The sequence below is a fragment of the Eulemur rufifrons genome, chromosome 20, assembly GCF_041146395.1.
Source record: "Eulemur rufifrons isolate Redbay chromosome 20, OSU_ERuf_1, whole genome shotgun sequence".
Taxonomy (NCBI): domain Eukaryota; kingdom Metazoa; phylum Chordata; class Mammalia; order Primates; family Lemuridae; genus Eulemur; species Eulemur rufifrons.
The window spans coordinates 31906005-31931769 of NC_091002.1; the positions used below are offsets into that span (position 1 = coordinate 31906005).

The 25765-nt window shown below is 36.1% G+C and overlaps 1 protein-coding gene across 2 annotated transcripts in view; it reads left to right on the forward strand.

Annotated features, from left to right (window-relative positions):
- The window catches only part of PLCB1 (phospholipase C beta 1), a 652483-nt gene that overhangs the window by 396227 nt on the left and 230491 nt on the right, over positions 1-25765 (forward strand). For both annotated transcript variants that reach the window (XM_069495451.1, XM_069495450.1), the window contains exon 4: positions 25119-25256. In XM_069495451.1, the coding sequence (XP_069351552.1) occupies positions 25119-25256 (138 nt within the window). The remainder of the gene's footprint in view (positions 1-25118; positions 25257-25765) is intronic.

The following is a 25765-nucleotide window of genomic DNA, read 5'->3' on the forward strand; positions in this document are numbered from 1 at the left end:
AACAAATTTTGTCTGTCCTGCAACGCTAGAGAACATGGAGACTCAGAGCTTTATTTTTCATCTTAATTATTTTGACATGATACCAATTTAGAAGGTAAGGTAAAGGACAACTGACTTTTGAAGGTTCAATTTAAATTCAGTGAATGTCCAGCTGTGGATATGGAGGGAAGATGTCAGTGGACTGTACTTAAACCTCCAGGGGTGCACAATGAGATATTAGATTTTGAGACTTGCTACAGATATGTGCTGCACCATACAGGCCACATGGGAATTCCAACCTGAGAAGTATTGTTTTTTAAGCACTTTTCTTTCCTGTCTTTGTCTCAGACTGTACACCCTTCAGGGACAGGTATTGATATCATCATACCTAGCTCTTTATATGTTTTGGAGGGGGGTGATGAGAGACACATTTCATTATATGTAATTTGCTGGCAACCCCAAATATTATGGTAACAATGACTGTGCTGCGGGGTTATTGTCCCTTATTGAAAATGCTTGGGATCAAATTTCAGGTTCTTTTAGATTTTTGGATATTTGCATATAATGAGATATCTTGGGGATAGGACCCAAGTCTAAACAGCAAAGTCATTTATGTTTCATATATAACTTATACACATAGGCCGAAGGTAATTTTATACAGTATGTTTCATAATTTTGTGCATAAAACAAAGGTTGTGTGCACTGAACCATCAGAAAGCAAAGGTGTTACTATCTCAGCCAGCCATGTGGACCATCTGTAGCTGTTTGGCATCACTGTCATTGTGACTCTGAATTTATATGTTACTGATATGAAATCATTTCTTACCCTTATTCATACATAAGTACTTAATGAAAAATATTCCATGCTGTTAATACAATGAAAAAATAGTGTGTTCAAAGTAACTAAGCAGCACAGTAACATCACTAGAATGCCTGTATCTTATCACTGTTACCCATAGGGGTATCTGCGGACCTTTTTGACATTTCCAATGATATCTTTATACAACAGAGCAGAGAATAAGCAAAAAGTAATGCAAGTAAGTCTTGGCACCATGAGGGCCATCGTGGGAAACGTACTGTTGGTGCATCGGGCCTGCACACGTGCCATCTTCTCACCCTTTGTGTGCATGCCTGGGGGGGGCGCTCTGACTGTGTGTGGAAAAGATACATCGCAGCTGAAGGGGGCTGAGATGGTATTTTTCCCTTTGGGGAGGCTGAATAAACTTTGTTGTGCACATGCATTTTGAACGTGACCCATCGCATGAAGTCAGGTGTGGAATTTTCCACTTGTGGCATGATGTTGATACTCAAAAGTTTCGGATTTTGGAGCATTTTGGATTTTCAGATTAGGGATGCTCAACCTGCATTTCTTTATTGAGCAGTTACTGAGGGCCAAGACTCAGTGCTAAGTTCTGGCCATATATTATCTCATTTAAAGACCACAGCAGCACTGCAAGGAAGACACTGCAGTGACTATTCTCAACTTTGACTGCATGTGAGAACCACCTGAGCAGGCTGTAAGCCTCCCAAAGCCCAGGCTGCACCCAGACCAACTAATCAGAATCACTGAGGGTGGGATGCTACAGGCATCTTATTTTTTAAAGTTTCCAGGAGATTCCAACACACAGCCAGGGTTAAGCCTATATCCAATCCCAAGTCCAGATATTTTTGTCTGCTGAGTAAGCAGAATTGCCCAGCCCTTTCCCCATCTCCTGCCTCCACCTCCCCACTCACTCACTCCAATCTCTTCCATGTATCCTTTCACTCCCAGTTAGATTTTGGTCCCTAAATGAAAACAAAAAATCCTTGAAGTCTATAGTTCTCCCATTGATCATCTGGCATTGTTTCTACCTGAAATGAACTTTACTGTTATTAGTGTTTTGTTTAGTTTTGGGGTTTTCTTTGGGGAGGGGGGAAGAAGAGAGGTATCTTTAGTTAACAGTGCTAGTAATTTTGCCATATTAATTGTGGTAGCTAAGAATGCATCACGTTGTTTTGTATACCAGGAATTTTGATGGACTTTATATGCTTTGTGGCAATCTTTTTGGGAAGGTTCTATCATTATTAGGAAATGGAGGCTTATGGCCTCCAGAGGGGCAGCCCTGACTTTCAAGCCCAGATCCATGTTATTTTAGAACATCAGCTTATACCCTCCATTTGGTGTTTTCCAAAAATGATGGGAAATAAAACTCTCTTGAGCAAGAGAGTTGGCCTCCTGAAAATTCTAATGAGTCTGGAATGGGACTCAGGAATACGGGGTTTTAAGTCTGGTCCCTGGTATTCCTAGGCTAGTTTGCCACGCTACAAAATACGGCCTTAGATCAGGGCTTTTCAAACATTCATGTGCATACAAGTCACCTGCAATCTTGTTAAAATGCAGAATGTGATGAGTAGGTCCAGGATGGGCCTGAGATTCTGCATGCCTACCTACCTAGCTCCCAGGAGAGACAATGCTGGTGGTCCCCAAACCACATTTTGAGGAGCATGTTGGTGCCTGCTAACTAAAGTTTTTGGAAAGCAGAGTTCTAAGAGTATGGTCAGTTCTTCACTCATCATAGTCTCCTTTTCATCCATTGATTTGCAAGAAGCCCTTAGTATGTCTTTGAGGAAACAAACAAAAGAAAAAAATAGCACTTTTAAGATAGTGACATCAGTATGAACTCAGTGCTTTAAATGCATTTTATAAATAGTGCAGCAGATAAAATTACCTCTTTTAGAAATAAAACATTTCACCAACTGTGTCCCTTGTCTCCATTAAACATTAAGCACATATCTAATTCATTCTTAGATAACAGTTCCTCACCCAAATTAGGTGCTTAAAAAGACATTTGTTAAATAAATTATTATATTAATATTTGAGTTGTTTTTAGAGTAGGTTTTAGATTTTATATTCCATACCCTAGCACCTATGTACCTTTTTAAATGTGTCTGTGAATGTACATCCAAAAGTATATATAGGGCTGGGTGTGGTGGATCACGCCTGTAATCCTAGCACTCTGGGAGGCTGAGGCTGGAGGATCACTGGAGGCCAGGAGTTCAAGACGAGTCTGAGCAAGAGCAGGATCCCCCCCAACACCCCCCTCAGTCTCTACAAAAAAATAGAAAAATAAGCCCCGTATGGTGGCTTGTACCTGTAGTCCCAGCTACTCAGGAGGCTGAGTCAGGAAAATTGCTCAAGGCCAGGAGTTTGACGTTACAGTGAGCTATAATGACACCACTGCACTCTAGCCCAGGTGACAGAGTGAGACTCTATATATACTTTTTTTTTTATTTTGAGATAGACTACATAATATATACCCCTGAGATGCAACATAAAGACATATATTTTTAAAAAGGCAATTAATATGCCTCTATATAAAATACAAGGAGGAAAAGAAGACTTTTAATGAAGCTAAAACTAACCTAAACATAGCAAAGGTATAAAAAGAAAATAGAGAAAATTGAATTGGCTTCTAATTCATTTCCCAAAGTTGTGATGCCCAGTGTGAAAATGTATATTACAGATTTAAAAATGATAATGGTAATAGCAGCATTGAAAGTTGACATTTATGGAGTAATTCCTATGTATTAGTTTGCACTGATCACTGTGCTAAGCAATTACCCTCTAGGGGAGGCTGTCTGACCCTTTGCGTCGATGAGGAAATACAGAAGTTCAGTGACTGCCCACACTTAACATGGCTGGTATGTGCAAAACCCAGGACTCACCCAGGTTGTTCATCCCTAAACTAGAATGCCTTTGAGCAGGTTTTCTGTGTACCCGAGGAGAGTGGAAGCACTAATATCTGTTGGAAAGCTTTCAGACATTGATACAGAGCCAGGTTTGAAATGTAAAAGTTATCTCAACCTGCTAGTGTTAACTGGTACAAGCTCCCGTTGCTTTGAGACCAGGCTTGTTTTGGAAGCATAGCAGCTGTTACCTCCCATACTTCTGTCTGTCAGTTCAGCTCTCCGTCCCCCTCCCACCACCACCACTATTTTATCTCCTAGGTCTGTCTGACCTCCCAGGTAACACATTTTCCGTGGGGCACCACATTTTCTAGCCTCAGATAAGAATTAAAGTTCCCCAATGAGGCCAGTTTGAAAAGCTGATCATATGAGACAAGGTATAATTTTCAATACCCATGAGTATGTGACACTAAGCTGTTTGTTTTTATTTTTTAATCAAAAGCAAGATTGACTCTTGGTATTCCCAGAATAGAGGCTTTTATGACAGACCTTAAGCTGCCTTAATTTAAAGCAGGTGTATAAAATATAAAATGGTATTTAAGGAGGTGTAGAGATATTAATTAAAATGGGCTTGCTGAAATGCCAGGGATACCATCGCTCTGAAAATTGAATTAAGCCCTGAATGTCAACGGTGAATTAACATGAATAGACTTATCTATCCCTGTCCAAATGTATTTTATCCATAAACTGTGTAATACATGGTGATTAACTAGAGGTTACGAATTCTAGCAGAAGCCCAATCAAATGTTTCAGAATTCTAATTCAGGAATGCATTCAGGTCAAAGAATATTAACAGAAAAGCTCCTGTCCCTTAAAGGGCAAGTAGAGTGAGTGTTTAAAAAGCTGTTTGAAATTTTGCTTAATTGTTCTCTTCTTGATCTATTGTTCTTGATGATTTGGAAAACCTGTGTGCTGCAAGTTAAGCTGCTTTAATTACAGTCATGTCAAATACGTAGGCTCTTTTTTAAAAGGGAGTTTAACTTCTGTGACTTATGAAAGTTAGAGAAACTGGAAGCACAGTAAAAAGCCAATATCTTAGTTGAGAACATTCCTGAATATCGTAAGAATAGAATTTTCCTAAATGCATGCTTGAAGGAGAGTTGGAGTCCAGAGGCATGGCGTAGTGGAAGCTCCTCTGTTAGGAGCCCAGCATTGTGGGTTGTTTTTTGTTTGTCCTCAGCATGTCTTGCTTTTGAAAAGCTCCAAGTATTTAAAACTCATTGTTAAAAGTATCATATTGTGTGTATAGCAGGACCATTTGCACTATATTAAGGACACGGAAACTACAGAAAATGAAAGATCTAGTGTGTATGAAAAACAGGACAAATACTCTAGCGAAAATCAATTTGATTTTCTCACAAATTTACTGCACTTGTTATTTAAAGAAATGCTCCAGAATGTTATTTTTCCTTTTTTTGCCTTTTCCTCATTGGCTTTAACTCCCTATGAATGGAACCTGTCACTAAAAATACATTTCAGGAACCAAGTGCCCCTCTTTTGTATACATCCCTCTAAATCTATGGCTAAGCCCAATGTTTAAGGTTGTCAAAGTGGCTCCAGTCCAAACTCGGGTTAACATTTGCACTTTCCCTGAAGTAGGACTCCGGAGAGGCAATTCAAACAACCTTTCGGGTAATCCCAGTTGGTGGGTTTTAGCATTACCAGCTGGCTCTGAATGGGCCACTGCTCTCTCTGCAAAGAGGAGGGAGCCTTAACCGCAGAGTCCGTGCTTGTCAATCCAGCTGTGTCTAAATCCATAGATCAGTGGTCCTCAGATTGTGTTCCCTAGACCAGCAACATTAGGATGCTAATGTTAGAAATGCAGATTTTCAGGCCTCGCCTCAGTGAATCAGCTCCTCTGGGGTTGGGCCCAGCAATGGTTTAACAAGCCCTTCAGGTGATTCCGATGCACCATTAAGTTTGAGAACCACTTCCGTAAATCATTGTTTCAACCTCATGTTAACCAGTAATTCCACCACTTAAATTAGCAGCTTTCATTTTTGTGATCCTTTGTGTTGGACAGGTAAAAGTGGATGATTTCAACTGCTTAATGGATACAGAATTTTATTTTGGGGCATCACTAATATTTTGTAACTAGATAGAAGTTATGACTATACAGCATTATGAATGTACTAAGTGCTGCTGGATTCTTCACTTTAAAAATGGTTAGTTTTATGTTACACAAATATCACTTCAAGTTTTAAAAAAGGTATAAATTAAAGCACTTTGAAACTTCAGTGCTGTAGACATGCCAATCTAAACAATAAACCTGCAAATTAAAAATTATCTATTCCTTAATCATTGTTATTTTGAGTACATTCTAATTTTTTTGATACATAGGAGGATATGATGTATTTTCATTGCACAATTACTAAAGTTTCCCAAGTATGCATGAAAAATGGAGTATACCTAAAACTGTGACTTGAATGATACTCATGGAAAGTTTCTCATTGGAATTTCTTGATGAGGCAAACAATAATTTTCAAATACAAATAAGGAACAATATATTTGAATGTCTATTATTGTTAGGCTGAGGATTATAAAAGAGGCAGAAAGAGTAAAAACCAGGCTTTTAAAATTAAATTTCAGGCAATATCTTAAAATACCTCCACCCTCATATTACACAATTCAAGAGGATCTGGTCCATTTATGTTGTACTGTATGAGAATTTCATTTCTTATGAAATATCACATAGCATATTTTAGGTTATAATATGATCTGAGGTTGTCCCCTGGAATTGTACAACAGGTTTTGACCTTTCTTACTATAGGATTTGTTAGCTACTGAACCTAAATTTCACTGGGGAACATTTTTTTAAGTAAATTTAACAGAAAAAAAATTCTACTAAGTTCCGTTACATGTAGAAAACATAAATCAATTAAGGGTTAAAGTAACATTATATTTCATTATAAAACCCTATAAACCCTATAAACAGATTTTAGGTATAATATATTACAACACAGAACATTGGAAAATATAAGAAAATATACAAAAAGAAACAATTTCCTCACACTGTCAGAACTGAGAAATGAAATCTGTTGTATTTTGAGAGTGTATGTATGTGTGTGTGAACATACATCACACATGCATAAACCGTAATCAATAACATAACAGCACATTCTATTTGACTACTTTACCATATCATATTTTCCATTGACCAGAAGTGTTCTCCTACAGGATCAATACCATTTTAAGGGCCGCATAGTATGCCAACCTATGGACTTATTTCGCTTGATTGATTAATTCCTCATAACCAAATATGCTGATTGCTTTCAGTTTGTCATTAAGGTATACATCACTACAACTGAAATCCTTGTACCTATATTTTTGTACTTTTGTGGATTATTTTTCCAATATATTTTGTAACACCTGTTTATACTAAAAACATCAACATTTCTCTTTCTCTGTCAAATTTTTTTCCAGCTTATTGTATTCTTTTTAATTTTGGTTTTAACATCTATTGTATGTTCATTGTTTTCATTCACAGTATCACCTTTCTGTGGCAATATTATGTATAAAATTTCCTACAGTTTCATCATCATGGTTTTGTTACTTCCATTTAACTATTTGAACATTGTTATGATCTGTGAGATAGTACAAAGATCTAAATTAATTTTTCCAAATAGTTAAAAAATTATTTCCTCATCATTGATTGATCAGTACAATGCTCTCTTCACAGCTTTGAAAAATAAGTTTATCAGACTAGGTGTGTAAAATAGTGTAAGTTATTTAACCTCTCTGCCTTCATTTCCTGACAAAAGAAATACAGCAATAGCAGGGCCCTCAAAAAACTAATATATGGAAAGCATTGACAAGGTGCCTGACACAGAGCAAACACTTAATCAACATTAGATTACTGCTACTTATAAAATGAAAGAGTTCTACCTCTTTTTATTTCTTTGTTATTAAATGTAGAATTTATCCCTGTTAAGATAGATTGACAGAATTCCTCCCAAAGCTTTAACACCAGACTTTGAAAACCATTTCAAGGGTCTTTCTTGATTTTTGATCTATCAAGAATTTCCCTTTCTTTTGGATCAGTTCTGGTAATTGATACTATTCTAAAATGAACGGTTGGGGAACAGGCCTGAAGGTGGATATCAATAAGGAAGTTGTTCTAACAGTGTAGGCGGGAAATGGTTCCCAGTCCTAAATCCATCACTTTCCCTGTAATCTCTGGCTCGGTAAATAGCAACACCATTTCCCCCATTTGTAAAGCCAAAGCCTGAGAGTCTTTAATTCCTCCCTTTCCCTCAACATTACCTGCCACCGTCCCCAAGTCCCATTCCTCTTCAAGGCCTGTTGCCTCTGCATCCAAATGACATCCGAATGCCTTCATTTCTCTCCACCTCTGTAGATCCCATGTTATTCAACCACCATAAGTAGATTTTGAAGTAGTCTCTTAATTGACCTCTGTGTCTCCAATTTTGTTCATGGCAGACAAAGTGATCTTCCAAAAATATAAATTAAACTACATCACTCCCCTGCGTTAAACCTAATGGATTTCCATTAAAAATTCAAACTCTGTCCCTGCAAGAGCACACATGACTTGGCCTAGAATTTGCCCCTGCCCCAACTACCTCATCGCAGATCACTGTCCCCCTCTCTAGCTGTGTTCCAGCCTCCCTGGACTTTATGTTACTGGGGCAAGCCACTCCATTCCCACCTCAGGGCATCAGCACGGCCTGGAACGTTCTCCAAACTTCTTTGTGGCTCCTTCTGTTACGTGTGTTTTGCTACCCGGGTCCCTCCTTCACCACCACATCTAAAGTTGTCCCTACCCTCAATCCACTCACTGTTTCACCTTATCCCATTTTATTCTCTTCATAGAGTTATTCTCTGACATGTTCTTATTCATTATAGTTGTTTGTTTATTGCTCTTCTGCATGTGCCTGGCACATGTTTTGCCTTCATTAAATATGTATTGAATGAATGAATGGATGATTTTAAAAAGTGGATAAATTTGAGAGATTTAAGGCTGAGAATTTTTTAAACTTAGATATTAAAAATGACCCAAAAAAGTAATAAGTATGTGAGGTAATACGTGCGTTAAATAGCTTGATTTAGCCATTCTACAATGTATGTAAATATCAAAACATCACGTAGTGTATCATAAATGTATACAATTTTTACTTGTCAAATAAATAATTTTTAAATGACTAGAATATAAGGGGAAATGGGAATATCCTAACCTGGGTGTGTTACAGGATGTGAACAAATGTAAAGGTCATCAGCTGTACACTTAAAATTAATGCACTCTGTGCTCTATAATTACATGTATATTATCCCTTAAAAGTAAATACATAAATGTATTTTTAAAATAGCTAGAGAGAGCACCAAAGTTAATTCATATGCCCGACTCAAAAGCTTCCTTTTTCACATAGTCTAGGACCTAATATCACATGCAAATTTAAAATTTCTTTGAGAATGAGCTTTGGGATTCTGTAAAGATTTTGGGCTCTATGGCTTGGTTGATAAACAAGATTGTTCTCTTTACTCAATGTACTAAATGGACTTTAAAATGAGCTGGTAATGAACTCGGGCTTAAAGGAAAAGGGTATGCCCACAGGGCAAACTTGTTTCAGCTCAAAAAACACTGTATCATGTGATATTCCATTGCTCACCCAAATTAGGTAGCTTTACATTATCATGTGACATTTGTTAAATAATCTGAGAAAGAAAATATTTCCCGATGTTTAGATAATGATAGTTAGATTTATAGGGTGGTTTCTTGCATCAGACACTAATGACTTTTATAAAATATTTCATAAATTCATTTTATGAAAGCACAAATGTGAGTCATTTGGCCTAGTGATATGCACAATGTAGCAACTCGAATATTTTCTGAATAAATGAATGAAATAGGATAAAAAAATAAAAATATTAGAGGTAATTATTTGGGTTCCAAACGAAGCTTTATTTTAATTACAGTTCCTAATACTTGCATGAATTCACTATTTATTTTACTATAATCAGAAGACTGCAACAATTACCACTTGTACAACAGTCACAGCCTCTAATTTATTACTATTAGCTCCTGAAATGTTTTGAGTTGTATAAATATAAACACTTTGATCTTACAAGTGTACCCTGGAAAACTGGTCCTAGCATTCCTGGGACTTTTTGAGCTAACGGGAAGTGAAATGCCCTTCTCATATTCCCTGCTGAAATAAGGAAAACTTTATTGGTTTGAAAGTGTTATTTTCCTCCAACTTTTTCCTCACTGACCTCCACTCATTTATGCAGTAGGCAGGTCAGTTGAGCAAAAACAGTGTTGGTTATTGAAGATTAAGCTACTGATTTTAGATAAACTTATGTTGTAACTATACATTTCCCAAAGATGCTACAACCGGTTGAAACATTTATATTTGTGACTTAGAGCATCAGAATGAAGGTATTAAAAGTTTGAAATCTCCCCAGCATTTGGATGAAGCAGGAATAATGTGGTACAGCTCAAGAGAGTTAAGAATTACAAGTCATTATGCCAAGCCAAATGTATCCTTCTAACGCTGTGCATATTATAAATGCTGACTCCAAGGCATCTATCTAGTCAGCTCTGCTATTTAACCATCTTCTTTCCTTTCAATTCACCACTTATCACTAGGCCAAAAAAAACTTGATCATCTACCAAGAGGAAAAATATTTTAAAGTTATTTTCATACACACTGAATTCTAAGATTCACACGTTTTCTGAAGCAACTTTTTTCAAAGCATGGTATGAATGTCAGAAAGGGTAAACAGGTACTTTAGGATGAACATCTGTGTTCACACACCAATACATTAACCCTTCTAAAGTGAACAATTCAGTGATTTTTAGTATATTGAGTATATTTATTCAGAGTTATATAATCACCACCAATATATAATTTTAGAATATTTTCGTCACTCTAAAAAGAAACCTCATACTCATTAACAAGCACTCTTCCTTCCTCCCTCCCTCAAGACCCTGGCAATGATTAATCTTTCTGTCTCCATATATTTGACTATTCTAAGAATTTCATATAAATGGAATCATGCAATGCATGATCTTTAGTGACTGGCTTCTTTCACTTAGCGTAGTATTTTCAAGGTTCATACATGTCGTGGTATATAGCAGTACTTCATTGCTTTTAATTGATGAGTAATATTCAATTGCATGGATATACATGTGCAAGTTTTTATGTGGACACATTTTCATTTCTTTTGGGTATATACCTAGGAGTGGAATTACTGGGTCATATGATGACTATGTTTAACATCTTAACGAATGGCAAACTGTTTTCCAAAGTGGCTGCACCATTTTACATTCCCATCAGCAGTTTATTTGATAAGTTCCTTATCAGATAGAATTTGCAAATATTTTCTCCCATTCTGTTGGTTGTCTTTTCACTTTCTTGATAGTGTATCCTTTGTGGCACAAAGTTTTTATTTTGGATGAAGTTTAACTTATCCATATTTTCTTTTGTTACTCATGCTCTAACCATTGCCTAACCTAAAGTCTCAAAGATTTGCACCTATGTTTTCTTCTAAGGTCTTTTATAGTTTTAGCTCTTACATTTAGGTCTGTGGAACATTTCAAGTTAATTTTTTTATCTAGTTTAAGGTAAGGGTCCAACTTCATTGTGATAGTGATAAGAAGTTTTATTTTAACTAAGTATATTTTAATTTTTTAAAAAATTTCCAATTTAGAGAAAAGGTTTAAATAAATAGTAAACTATATAAGTGTCTAAGAAATGTATCACTCTTTGGGCTTCCTGGAAAAATTAATCTAGGATCCATATTACTGAGGAAATTTATACTTAAATTTTTACTTTTATTTATTTTAATTTTTACTTATCGAAGGTATGGATGAAACACAGGAGTGGGATAGAACTTGGCACCCACATACACATATATGCTAAGCTCTATGAGATTGTGTAATTTTATTTTAAAGTAAAAACCCTCATGTTTTAAAGGTAAAGAAAACATATGCAAGAAACTAAAATGGTGCCATTCAGCTAATTTTCTTGAATTCTTAGTTATGAAATATAGGGAAATAGTTTGGTTTTGATAAGTTTAAGCCTAAGTGATAAAAATTCTGGTATAAGGTTAAAATTAAAAATACAAAAAAAAAAAAATACATCAATATCTTTTAACTAAAGGATCACCAAGAAAAGTTTCCACTACAATTAGTTCATTCACATCAAGTTACCTAGTCAGCTTGGATTGGTTACCTTAAAGTGGTAGAAGCCTCTTGTGACTTTTTTTAATAGTAAAAAATTATTTATAACTTCCTTAATCCCTAAAAACATGACTTCCACATGTTTTCCACTTTTTAAACCTATAAAAACAACTTGTTCTTAAGAGCTAAGATTACCAGGAAAGCTAGTAACATTAACTAGAAAAGATTTTATTGGTCAAACATAGTTTATGGAATTTTATTGACTGAATGTGTAAGAAATAGTCAGTGACTCTTAGTATTTCCAATGGCATTTTGAGGACATTCCTTTAGCACTATTCATATATCTGCCCACTCTTAAGAGATGTATTCACCTCAAGTTTTCTCTGTTGAAAAATCAACCAGTTTTAACTTCCTTACCCTTTTTAACTTCCTTAAACACAGTTAGGTGGCTGCCTTCTGTGCTCCAAAAGCACTTATCCCATTATGCTAAAAGGATCTATGTATTTTTTTTTCCTTTACCAGATCATTAGAAGCTTGAGAGCAAAGACTATGCCACATTTATAAACATAACTCTAGCACAGAGAATAGCAATAAAGGCATAAAGTTTGTTGAATGAATGGGGGGGAAAAGCATAAATGTGAGAACAGATGAAAGAAATATGTTTGTTGTTATTTGTAGAGCTCCTGGAACATTTAGGTGAATCAATTCTTGTAGGAAAGGTCACTCAAGTAAACATTCAGAGTTTTCCTTGGATTCTATGATATAAAGATCCAAAAGGCAGTTTTGAAGAAGGCAGCTCTCAAGCCCTTGTCTTTACCAGTCATCAGATGGGCAAGATGGGGAAAGGGTGGTGCTCCCTGTAGCATTTCAGGTCTCATCTCCTCGTGGCCTTATTTTGCCACCCTACACCCTAAAGCCCTGTTTTCTACCATGACCTTAGTAGAATTCCAGAGATTTCACTAGGAACTCCAGTTATCCTCTGGCTTAGCTATCCCAGAGGCATTAAATATCCTGTGTCCCGTTGGTGCATTGCGTTATTGTGGATCAACTAAACCCCACAGATCTGTAGGTTACCCCAGACCCTTCTGTCCCAGTCACTGACTGAGCCACATGTACCAGGTGATTTAGGTTCCAGTAGCCTCCCCTGTGCCCTAGAGGGCTTAAACCCCTTTCCCCAGCACAGCTTCATTACACAAAAATGAAACTACCAACCTAATTAATGAAACAACCATACTTGTTTCTGTATGAAGAGCATTTTCTGAGACAATCTGGAGAAAGTCACTGTCTTTTTAATGACTTTTGAGGAAGAATTTTAGGTTCTAACTGGATAGACAGATTTAATGTTACCCCCAGACATGACCCAGCTAAACACTTAAGTGAAGCATGGGTGGAGCAGAGCTGGATGTGACATGTGTGGATGCCAGGCTGTTCTGATTGCTTTATTTTTAACCATGAAGCAATAGCACTAGGAATTGTGGGTGTCGGCCCTATTGCATACATTAAATGTCTAAATATGTGCCTCTATTTCTCTAGAAGAAAAAGGAAGATGTTGAAAGGCTCTACAAGAAGTATCCAATTACTGTCCAATACTATGCTGAATTTGTAAATTTCTTCTATGCATAAGGAGCTGTGTGCCACACACTTAGCCAAAACAGCAATCATATAAAATGACACCAATGACTACCATCAATTATGGCATTTTTATTCAGGTGTTCAGATATTAGAGCATGACAATTGCAGGACCATTTCAAGGTTGTCTTGGAGTGATGAGTTCAACAATGGACAACACTTGAGTGCTGAACTTCAGGGACATTAGCTATGCCCACTAAGCATACCTGTGAGTGTTGTAATAACCTCATAAGGTGAAATTCAGAATATGGTCTAGTAGCTGGCTCCCATCTCTGCTGGTATGTAACTTTCAATCAGTATCATAAGATTCTTATAAAAAGTCTAGCATTTGTAAATCCTCATGTAGAGACTGAAAAGAAACTATTAGCACAAGTTCTCATTTAGAAGAAAATTTGATTCTTCATTGCTTTGAAAAATGATTTCCTCTTTATATTTTTCTCGATATTACAGTCATGCATTGAGTGCATGGTTTTTGTAAACATTTGTGAAGTACATCAAAGGATGAAGATAAAATAAAAGTCTATAAATTGAATATTTTTGAAATGTCAAAATAAGGAAGCCCTTATATGACAATAAATCAGAAAACTTATAGTAAAAAAAATTGATAGATTTAAATTGAATTAAATCAAATTAAAAATTGCACTAACCACATTTCAAGTATTCAATAGCCACATGTGGGCTAGTTGCTACCATATTGGATAGCACAGACATGGAACAGTTCCATCCTCACCAAAAAGTGTATTAGATAGCACTGGTGTAGAAAAATGTTCTTCATCATTTTTTCAGTGGCTGCTTCTGGCTGGTGGGATTTGAGTTAATTTCATTTCATTTTATTTTTCTATTAATAAATTGCTTGAGTTCTTATGAGTATAAAATATATTCATATTTGGAAGCCTCTTTCATCTGAAAAAAATCACCTATGATTCCTCTATGTAGAAATAGGCACTGCTAATACTATGTTATATTTTCTTGCAGTCTTTGCTCTATATACTCACGATTGCACAGAATTAACATCATATGTACAAGTTATTAATGTTGCTTTTACATCTAATATATCAGAACCAGTTTACCTTATTCTATAAAATTCTTCATAAATACCACTTTAAAAATCTGCATACTATTCTGTCCTATGTGTTTAAATGATTTTTGTTATATATGTTGCCTTGACTATACTACTAAAATATTTAAGAATCTTACAAATCACTTGGATTGGGGGAAATCAAATTCATAAGGAAGACAGTGATTTTTAGTCCATTTGTTATATATAGAGAAACAGCTAATACATTAGACTTCGAAGATGCTTTTTTCATTATAAATCACCATTCAGAATGACCCCCCAAAACACAATAGCCTTAGAAATGAACGATTTTGGTAAAGTGCCTTTATTATTCAAGTGTTCCCTTTCTACTACTGAATGCAACGATGCACAGAAATCTTTGCTACCATCTGTCTTCTGGGGAGATTTATCCAAAATGTGTCACCTTTCTTTGAGTTCCTTTAGAATCTGTTCTTTAGGTAGACATACATCCTTTGGCTTTCCTGGGCTACATTTTGATAAATACTACATGACATTAATGTGGGAATCCAAGGAAAAAAATATTTCTAGGACTAAAGAACAATGACCTGATATCCATGGAAGAGAAGAAAGTATAAGAAATCTACTTACATCTTGCTCTACAAGTTGCTTTTGTAGTATTTAGAGATGTGGGGAAATGCTGTTTAAACTAAGGACTTTCCCTGTTTCTCAGTAGCATTGAGTCTTTCTTAAATTGACCTTTTTCAAACCACATCTGAATGTACCCAGTGGTGTCTGGAGCCAACTGGTACCAGTTCATGATAGCCAATCGTCATGTGTTTGCTAAATTTCTACTGGTTGTTACAGCCGTTATAAATTAAATAATATAAATTTACAACTAAATAAATTACATTAAAAACACTAGTAATATATACTCAAAACTGATCGCTTTCTAATTATTTTATTAAATGTTATGGTTCTCTATGATCTTGAGGCTATTTATGCTTCTTATACCCGTATGGTGAAATACTATGTAATACTGTGCTACTGCTGATCTCTTTCCAACTCTGAATTCATTTATATCATTAGGGTAGCTTGAAATTGGCTACAGTGGGAGTATTTACATCATGGGAATCAGTAAATGCTAGAATTCAGGACTGGGGGGGAAATTTTTTGTTCATTAGGGATTTTGGTTTGGGCATTTTTTGTTTTTGTTTGTTGGTTTTTGAAAGTCTGTTGTTAAACATTTACCACAAGAGGCTACCACTTCGCCCAATGCAATCCTCTTTTGTACTTAATTGTTGAAATTAACCTACAATACTAGGAAATCACCAGATTGAAGTGGTATAGTGAATCAATTTTACAATCTTTTAAACTACATTTTTTTCTAAACTACATTTCACAAAAAGGCATTGCGTTGGAATCATTAAAGAAAAAAGGAGAGTATATAATATATATATATATATTCTTCTAATCCCACATTAAATACTGATATTTCTTAGTACCTAAGACAGTGTTTGCTGTAAATTAAATAATTAATATTAATATTAGAATAAAATAATAAAAGAAATCAAGAAGTAGAATAATTTGAGTTAGTCCCTGACAATAGGATGGTTTGAATTCTCTTGATGTGAAACTGGGTGACATTACAGTTCATCTCAAAATATTTCATGCATTAAATGTCTTCTTAGGAGGACATAAGAACATTTGACTTCCCAGTTTCCAAAGGATTTACAAATTCTTCTGGGGAAAATTTTGATAGGAGAGAGAAAAAATGGCTGAAAATAAGGGGAAAGAGAGAGGAAAAAAAAGGTGAAAAGAGGTTGAATGAGATTTGAGAACAAAAGGAAAAAAACAATTGCCTAAAAATTAATCAGTGCAGGCCAGCAAGTAAAATGCAAAGAAGTGACTCATAATGTCCTGGGGATATTTACTGTTTTTTGCAAAATTTTTGTAAAATTAAGAGGGCTTCACACTCCTTAAATTCCCTTTTCATTCCCTGTTTAGAATTGTACTGGCAAGTCTGGTGAGAGCTTTGTGGCATGGAGATATTATTAAGCTGCCTCATCTTACTGAATAGACACAATCACGTAACTCTCAAGGTGATTTTTTTTCTCATTGAAAGTTGAGGTTTTAGAGATGACAACTTTGGTCTTCATGCATGATGAAGACCATACTTTTGATGGATCAAAAGTAAGTGATTTTAAAAGAAATTTTCTTATATTCAAAGAGAAGACATGTACAAAAAGGCATATTTAAGATAGGGCTTATTCAGATGCAACTAGTTATTCCTTATAAAAGTAGACATCACACCTTGTCAAGACTTTCACTTGTTAAGAGCTTTATATCCTTGTGTTTCTGAAGGTGTAATACATTATTGATCTTCATGGTTATGGAGCATGGTTGACTCATGTATATCTAGAGTAATGGAAAAGAAAAGCGAGACAAATAAAACAGGAAATAAATCTGAAAATCAAATAATATTTAATCTTGAAATATCTTTAGAGCCTTCAACAAACACATATTCACATCTATATTTAGACACTTATGGATAAGTTATCCACTTACTTCAGACTCCTTCAGTTACCTGTAGTGAACTGGTGGGAAAATTTCTCCCCTTTTCATTCCTACAAACATTATTTTAATAAGAAAGAGAGAAGTAACAGCTAACATTTATTTCACTGCTATTTTTCAAGGCGTACTTAAAATAGGTAATCATGTCAGTCACCACAAAAATGTATTAATTCTTTCTGTGCATGTGACAGGTTACAGTGTGCAGATTTGATCTTGATCACTACATGAATTTTTTAAGGTGAACGGCATTATTAGTATCATCTACTTTGTGTGGAAACTACGCTGAAGCTCAGAAAAAAACACGTTGCCTGATTTTCGAAGTTGGTTAAATGGAGGAGCCAGAAACTGAAAAGTTCTAGAGATGACTTGCCCCTTGGAATTCTTTAAATTAAGTTTCCTGTGAAAGAGTGAATTAAGAGGAAAAATTGAAATGCATGTGTTTAGAATATAGTCGGTCAAATATACACAAACCAAAAACATACACATAGATGCAAATACATGTGTCCTGATAAGTCTCAAAGTAAGTAAATGTATATAAATATATATAGTAAAAATGTTCTGGTTTCTATAAGAGATTAAATGTGTTCAGTATGTGCCCCCATATTGTCTTTTATTTTCAAGTTATCGATTTATTTTTCAAGTACTCACAGCTTGTGTTATGTACTGCTCTGAACACCTAACATATGATGATTTATTTATTTCCCATAACTGTTCTAAAGGGACACTACTGTTATCATCATGCCACAGATGAGAACACTGAGGCACAGAATGGTTAACAAAACTTTTCAAGGTCACATTGCTCTACATGGGAGAGCCCAAACTCAAACCCAGGCAGAATGCAGGCTCTCTGCTGTCCACTTCCAAATGTCCAAAGCTCTTAACATAGACATGTGGATTTTCCAAACAAAGGGAGTATTATTTGTGTTTGTCATTATTAAGGAAATGTCTGGGCTTCTTTTTTGATATGTTTGATTTTAAGTTGTGTTCTGAGGTTCTAGAAGCTCCTGTGGTAACATGTAACCAGTACAAAGTACCATGGAAGGATGCAGCTATCACTACAAAATAGGAAAAAATACATATATTATCTCATCAGTGAAGAACTCAGCAACCAAGTAGATGAGGCAAACTAAGTGAAAGTATCAGTGCTTTCTTTTCTAACAAATCATTATTCTAAAACTTGTGCACATCTATACCTAGAAGCATTGCCCTCCCCTGGAAGTTGAAAGGGAATGTAAAGCTTTTCAGTCTTTGTTGGGGTTTAAAGCAGAAGGCATGTAAGTTGCCTAATTGTCTGCTTTGCACACACCATTACCCCAGGTGGCATGGGGATTTTATGCACTGCAGTGGTAACAGCTGTGCGTAGAAATTTTGCTGGAAGTTAGGTGGTTGCTTATGTCAAAAAAAGCTGGGGTGTAGTTTGAAACATGAGTGACAAGCTGTCTATACTTAAGAATTTTTAAGTTTAACAAATACTGATTAGATGAGGAGGAAGCTAACTACTTTTTCCATTGACTGTTTTTCAAATTGCGACATATTTCATGCACTTTTATTTTCAGTAAGTAAGGATGAGTGTACAAATGATTAATCTTGACCATTTGCCTTCCATTATTTCCTATTTTAACTTCATATATGGATTATGTTATATTTTTAACAAACTGCCTCTAAAATATCACTACCGGAGATGACATGGGTGACTGCTGATTTATTCAAGTTTATTCTGCCAATTGTACTATTTTTATGTAAATCCCATCAAATTGGATATGCTTTGTAACACGATGCAATATGGAGAGGGCTTAGAGTTTACAGTCAAAAGTACTTGGATTCAAATCTCCCTTTGCCCCATTTTATAAAACTGAGCAAATTACTTCACCTTGCCGTACCTCATAGGAAATTGGCAATAAGAATAGCTATCTCCTCGTGTGTTAGTTTGCAGATTAAATGGGAGGGGAGGGAAAGCATACAGAAGAGTTAGAATGGTACTTGACACATAGTTACTAATTAGAAGGACTTATTGCAGTTATATTTATTATTTTTACAGAGAACTGAACAGTTAGGGATCTAGTTGCCTATCTGATGAAATTCCTTCAACTGTGGATCCCACAGAACAGCGGTCCCCCACCTTTTTGGCATCAGGGATCAGTTTAATGGACGACAGTTTTTCCACGGGGGGGGGGGGGCGGGGGGCGGTGAGAGGGGGGGAAGGAGGGAGGAGCTCTTCAGCCTGGGGCTTGGGGACCCCAGCTATAGAATACATGAACATTAATCAGTATCAGGACAAAATTCTTCTTGTTTCTTATAGTCATTCCTTCAACACTGTAACACACATTTTCAATCCACTCATATTCCATTGGCCCGCCACCAGAGATTACTTGATGAGGGTTCCCCCTATAGTTCTGAGAATGTTTTCTGGCCATGGAAATGCAAGGGAGTTAGCGCCTTAGAAATGATGATCCACCAATGATGGGACCAGAGTGGGTAGATAAACACTCCAGTTTCCAGGCTGCCTGGGGACATCTTGAGGTGTGTTCTTCACAATGTCTCCAAGTGGATTGAGCCTCAGTTGCCCAAACCGGTAAACCTGACTTGACTTCTCCAGCCCTTACTGTGCCTCCTGTAACCACCTCCAAAATAAACACTTGTCCCCAGATCTTTGACTTGAATCTGCTTCCAAGGCTCCCAAACAAACATCCTGTATGCCAAGCGTGCGTCTTGCAACATGGGAACCTAGCTCAGACACTTAAACTTCTTGAAACACATAGTCACAATGCTTGCCCAGCTCTGAAGCTGTCTTTCCTTTGAACCTCTCCAAAACCCTGGGCCTAATTTACTTGGTCCAAGGGATGTGGGCACTTTATTTCAACCCATCTTTCTGCTTTTTCTATGGACAGCCTGCCTGAATGCCACCAGTATCCTCTTCCTCTTTCCTTCCTAGCTGTTAAATCTGCATGAAACCAGACCCTGGGTTTGTTCATGGAGATGAGGAAAACCTAGAATGCTACTTCTTAGGGGTTCTCCTTTAATTTTATTTATCTCTTTTCTGTGGCCACTGCCAAGGATAACTGAATTTTTAGCTCCATAGAGATGCCTGTGACCAAGGGGAATATTTTTCTGGATGGTTGCTCTCACATTTCTTCTAATTTTTTTTTTCTTTCTTTTAGGTTTGAATAGTGTGTTCATTTTAGCTTAATCAACTCATGCCTGATAGCTTCAATTTTGGATGAAGTTGCATGGCCAGGATAGCTGGTTTCTCTTCTCCACCAACAGATTTCAATACTTACACGTGGAGGCTCCCCATGAATGGAGTGGAGACTGCCTTCACGAGTTCATCGCCACTCCTTCTCAAAGCAAATATGAATGATCTTATTATGATAATGCCACTGTGAGATATGAAGGGCAGTATTCTACCATATTTTCTTCTTTCTAGTACTTACCCATAGTTGCTTTTTTTTGCCGTAGTCAGTTTTTCCTCCACTCCCTGTATCTAAAGAAATAGCTGGAAAATATTTAAAGATGCCCCACCCCACCTCTGTCACTTGCAGAAAAAAAAAAAAAAATACACAAACAAGCGAAGTTCTCCCAGTCTTTGGCTTTATGTGGGAAAATATTTGCAGCACCGTATTTCAGAGTCATCATCAATGTAAGTGGATAGTGTTTTATCCATAAAGGCTTTCTGGCTATGTGAGCTGCCTAAGCCACTGGTAACACCTTGGTGAGCAGAATGACATCCCTCATCACATCATATAAAAGACAGAGAAACCTTGAAAATGAGAAGTGTGAGGATAAGCACTGATTGAAAGGGAATTTGTTACTCTATGTTTTTATTTTTTGAGATGCAAATGTTCAATTCAAGGGCTAGCGATGGAGAAGCAGCCTGGACATAAATTTATATCTTTCCTTTACAATGAAATTTGAATAAAATATAGCAAGAGTCTACTCTGCCTTCAAAGAAAAGGTAGCTTTATTGCCGTGAAGCTCAACCATATGAATCGCACTTAAGTACAATGTGGAATCCATCTCTTTAATTTCCAGCTGTTGTACAGGAATGGAAAGACTTTCATAGGCTTGATCTTTCATAGGAATGATAGATTAGAGTTACATCTATATAACTAATTCAAATTGAGAATATTGCATTAAAATCTGGAAAGAAAATTAACCTAATATACAAATTGTTGAATAAGCCTAAAATCCAATAAAGATATATTCCATGAGGATGAAAAATGAGCAAGCTATATTTTCTGCACCGAAAATGCTACTGGTGTCAAAAATAAAATCTAGAGATCCTGAAAAGATACCTTATTTTGTGTATATCTGACATACAAATAAAATAGCTTTTCTTTAAAAGTCTTATTAAGGAGCAAAGGTTCAAACTGGCTTTTAACTCTTTTTTTAAAAAATCATCCTTTAGCGTGTGTTAATTCCTTCCATTAATTTCTAATATTTTAAATGATATAATTACAGTAACACATGCTGTAATTGAGTCCTTGTTTCTTAGGTGTAGAACAGTCTTTCTTCAGTGGCCAATTACCTGGAAATTGGAATCATTAACTTGAGCTTTCACAGGAACAAAACTCAACTTTCTTTGCAACGGACATGAAGTAGTTTAATCACAAATCCTGATGATTGAAAGAAAATGAATTTACTTATTCAGACAGTCTCTATTTTGTAACTCTTAGGGGAACAGATGATCTAGGACTTAACTTTAAAAGTGGAATTAAATTACAGCTGCCAGGATTCTGAGCTGGTCTGGTTAATTCCAGCTGTGGACACACATCTAGGATATTCTCTGCCAAAAGCAGGCCTTGAGTGACAGCTTAGCAAAAATAGGAAATTCCAAGTTCACCTCACCTCTTACTTTTTTCTGAGCTATATTCTTTAATGTTCTCCAACCGAGAAATTGAACAGTTTTACAGAGTTGTGGAAATAGCTTATTTTCTTTGTAAAAAAAAAAAAAAAAAAAAAAATGTTCAAGAAAACTATATCAAGTGCAGGGATGGAGAAATGTGTTTGAATCTGGTAGTTAACTCAGGTAGGTAAATCCTTCTCAGGAAACTTCTCAGGAGGTTCAGTTAATGAGAAACACTAAGACATAAAATTCCTTGATCGAATAGGTTTGGGGGGCGGGGGTTGCATGCAAACTGTCTACAGGTTTTTGTTATTGTTACTATTTTGATTTTATTCGTTTGTTTTTGAAATGCAGCCACTCATTTCCCCAGACCTGAGAGTGCCATACCCCAGAAACAGTCATTTTTAGACATCTGTTTCTGTTAAATTCCTTCCACCTATAAGGTCCTCTGAAACCTTGGTGCCTTTGCAGTTTGTCCTTCCAGATAATCCCCCCTTTGTGTGTTCTTTGAAGGGAATATCTTTTTCAGTGTAACCCCTCGCATATCAATAATGACTTGTGTTCAAAAAAAGAGAAAAGTTAGAGTGCAGGTTAAAGGAAAAGGGAAATTGTTTTTACAAGGAGAACTCTGACATAACCAAGTTTGGTATTAATAAAAATAAAATAGATGAAGAAAAGATACAGTTTTAGAGATAAACAAAATGATCAGTGGTGGAAAAGAAAGTAAAATATAGTTTAAATCAGTGTATTCCTCCACCAAAACAAAGGACATTAGTAAGGAACTTGCTTATTATGTACTTCAAATTATTTCTCCATTTACATCCAGAACTACATGGTTTTAAAATACTGTGGTTTCTTCTGAGTAAATATTTTGCAAAACTATTCCTTCAGTTCATGCTCAATAACCTTTTAAAATTTTTTTTGAAATGTTAACCATCCCAGATGTAGAGACATAATAAATCCTTAAATACCCACCCCTCAGATTCAATCATCATCCTTATTTTAGCAGCCTACGTCATCCACCCAATCCCAGACATCACCCCAAAAACGTTATTATAAATTTCTAATTAGATAAAGGCCAGTAGTCTTTTTAAATATATGTAAACAATGATTAGTGGGAAAACTTTTCAAAGATGCCACAAAAAGTTGAACATCTTTCTTATAAATTCTTCTTCTTAACTGTCCCTAACTGTATTGTGGGAATCCCAGAAGCTCTTTTCCAGAATTATTTTCTATTCTGAGCACCTCCTCTGGGTGGTCTCTACTTGCCTTGAGTTCCTATATCTTAAGGACAATTCCAGTGAATCCTTGACCCCAACACCTTGTCCCTGTAATTCTGAGAGGTGGCACTCTTTAACCAATCAACTATTTAATAAGTAAGCAAAAGTGTTTTGAAAGGACGTGAGAATTAGGCAGTAAAGTACTATAGACTGAACAGAAAATGCTTGGGAGAGAAAAAAGGCAGAAGATGGGTTTTGTGCCCATCACTGGGAGGAAAAAAAGGGCCTAAAGTATAGAGTCAATTCATTCCCAAATATTTTCCTATTCAGCGTTGTAGAAGTAAAAAATATTGATGGACTTTGTAATCACTGATTGAAAACTTGTGATTAATAATTACAGGTTCCATGTGGTTTATGAGAATTCTTTTTCTCTTCTGAAGATACAAAAAGCAAAATGACAAGTCACTGATCAAATATATTTTCTCTTTTAACCTTGTCTCAATGGTGTTCAAAACCTTCCATGCAATTAATCATTTCACGGAACAGCTGGTAATCATTGTTTAATTAGCCTTCACAAAACATTCATTCTTCCTGAATGGTCTCCTTTAATCTTTCATTAATGCTAGAGTGCTAAGTGGTTTCCTTTTTGTCCTATTATTGTTTATTTTACAAAATTTTTACTATGTGTCTTGCCTTTTCTGGGTCATGCAAATTGATGCTTTTGTGGTAGCATTTGATCTTTCTAGGAATCTTGATGTACTTGATAAGCTCTCAACTTGTTAGTGAAGTTGAACTTTCAGTTATATGAGGCAAAGCCTTGAAAGGGGATTTTTCTGTCTTCATGATTTACCTGGAAAACGTTTCTCTTCATGCAGCCAAACAGAGGAGAAAGTTTTATTAACGAAAGAGAGAATTAATGGCACCAAATAAAGTAACTCGGCTAAAAGGTTTTGTTTGTTTTCTTTCCTGTTTTTTTTTTTTTTTTTTACATCCACTCTTTCCTTTGTAAGGCTGATGTATATAAAAACTTCACAAGAGAGGTCAACATAACCAACCTAAGTAATCGGGACTTGTTGGCCCAGCATTTAGCTAAATAAATAAGAACGTAAGTTTATTTTTTGCTCAGAAGCTGGCTGCAAGTTTGCTAAGTGATTGATTCGATGCTAATTGTCCATGTGGAATTCTCATTTCTTTCGGGGCCTGTCCTTATGGGAGGAAAATAAATTCAGCCAAGCTGACTGAGCCTTGTTTTAAGTTTTAAGTTCTGAAGGTTTAAAAAACTCCTTATCTCTAAGGGATTCTCATTTATGATGTCCCAAAGAGCGCAACTTGCTCTGAAAAGACTTAAGGTCTTCAGTCAATTGCTCTTTCTGTCACACATTTGTATGTGCCACAGTTCTCCCTTTATTTTCTGCAGTCATCCCATGAATTGCACATGGAAATGAAAAATCGCCATCCCTCTCTTTAATTCCTTATGTCCAAATCCCAGTACATTCTAGGATAGAAATGAAATCAACATATGCACGGCCAGCATTGCCTTTTTGCTCACTCTAACATCCTACCGTGCTGGGACCTTTGGCTGTGATTCTGCCCCAGCCCTGGGGCAGTGACACTGTCATATTCTGATTCCACAATAACTACCTTCTTTGTTTTAATTTATCCATGAATTAAAAAGAAGGATAGAGATTTCTCATTTCCATATGCAATTCATGGGATGGTTAATTGTTGCACATAAGAATGAACGGCATGAAAGAGTATACTTGACTGACATCCTTAAGTCTTGAGCCAGAAATTCTCTCTCCACAGCCTTTGGGAAAGATGCTTCACCTCTCTAGGCCATCGTGGGGTGGGAGGCTTCAATTCATACAATTTTCTAGTAAGAATAAAAGGCAACTTTGTTTTGAAGTCATTCTAACTCTAGTTATTTTGAAGTTATGATATCATGTTAACATCTCTAGCGATAAACTAATTGTTTCAATGTTTATTTTCCAGGATCCCAAATTACGTGAACTTCTGGATGTGGGGAACATCGGGCGACTAGAGCACCGCATGATCACCGTGGTGTACGGGCCTGACCTCGTTAACATCTCCCATTTGAATCTCGTGGCTTTCCAAGAAGAAGTGGCCAAGGTATGATGGATGGAAACTTCTAAAGGTTGTCAAGTTGACCTGAATCCTTGTGATATTATTGTACTGAGGCCTGTGAGAGACTTTGAATTTTTCTCATATTTAGCATATGTTAAAATTTCATCTAAAAATATTTCAGCTGCCAAGTGTAAGTGTAATTCAAACAGTTCCAAATAATGGTGTACATTTAGAATTATGGTGTTTTTTTTTTGTTAGGAATAAAGCATTTGATATAATTCCTTTGCAAAACAAAATGTAGATAAAACCACATTCCAGTTCATCTACCTTACCCCAAGTCATTCTTTGTAAGCCTCATCCCTATGCTACTTCCAGCCTCATCGTCTTTCCAACTGTCTCCTGGAGACACACATCTTCAGCACCTTCTTAACTTTTTTCCCTGCAGCGCACTTTGCCCACCACATTCATGTAGTAGTTGCTCAATAAATATGTAAAAGATTGAAAAAATAAAAATTTAAATAAAAATATAAAATAATAACAAGTAAAAATAATAA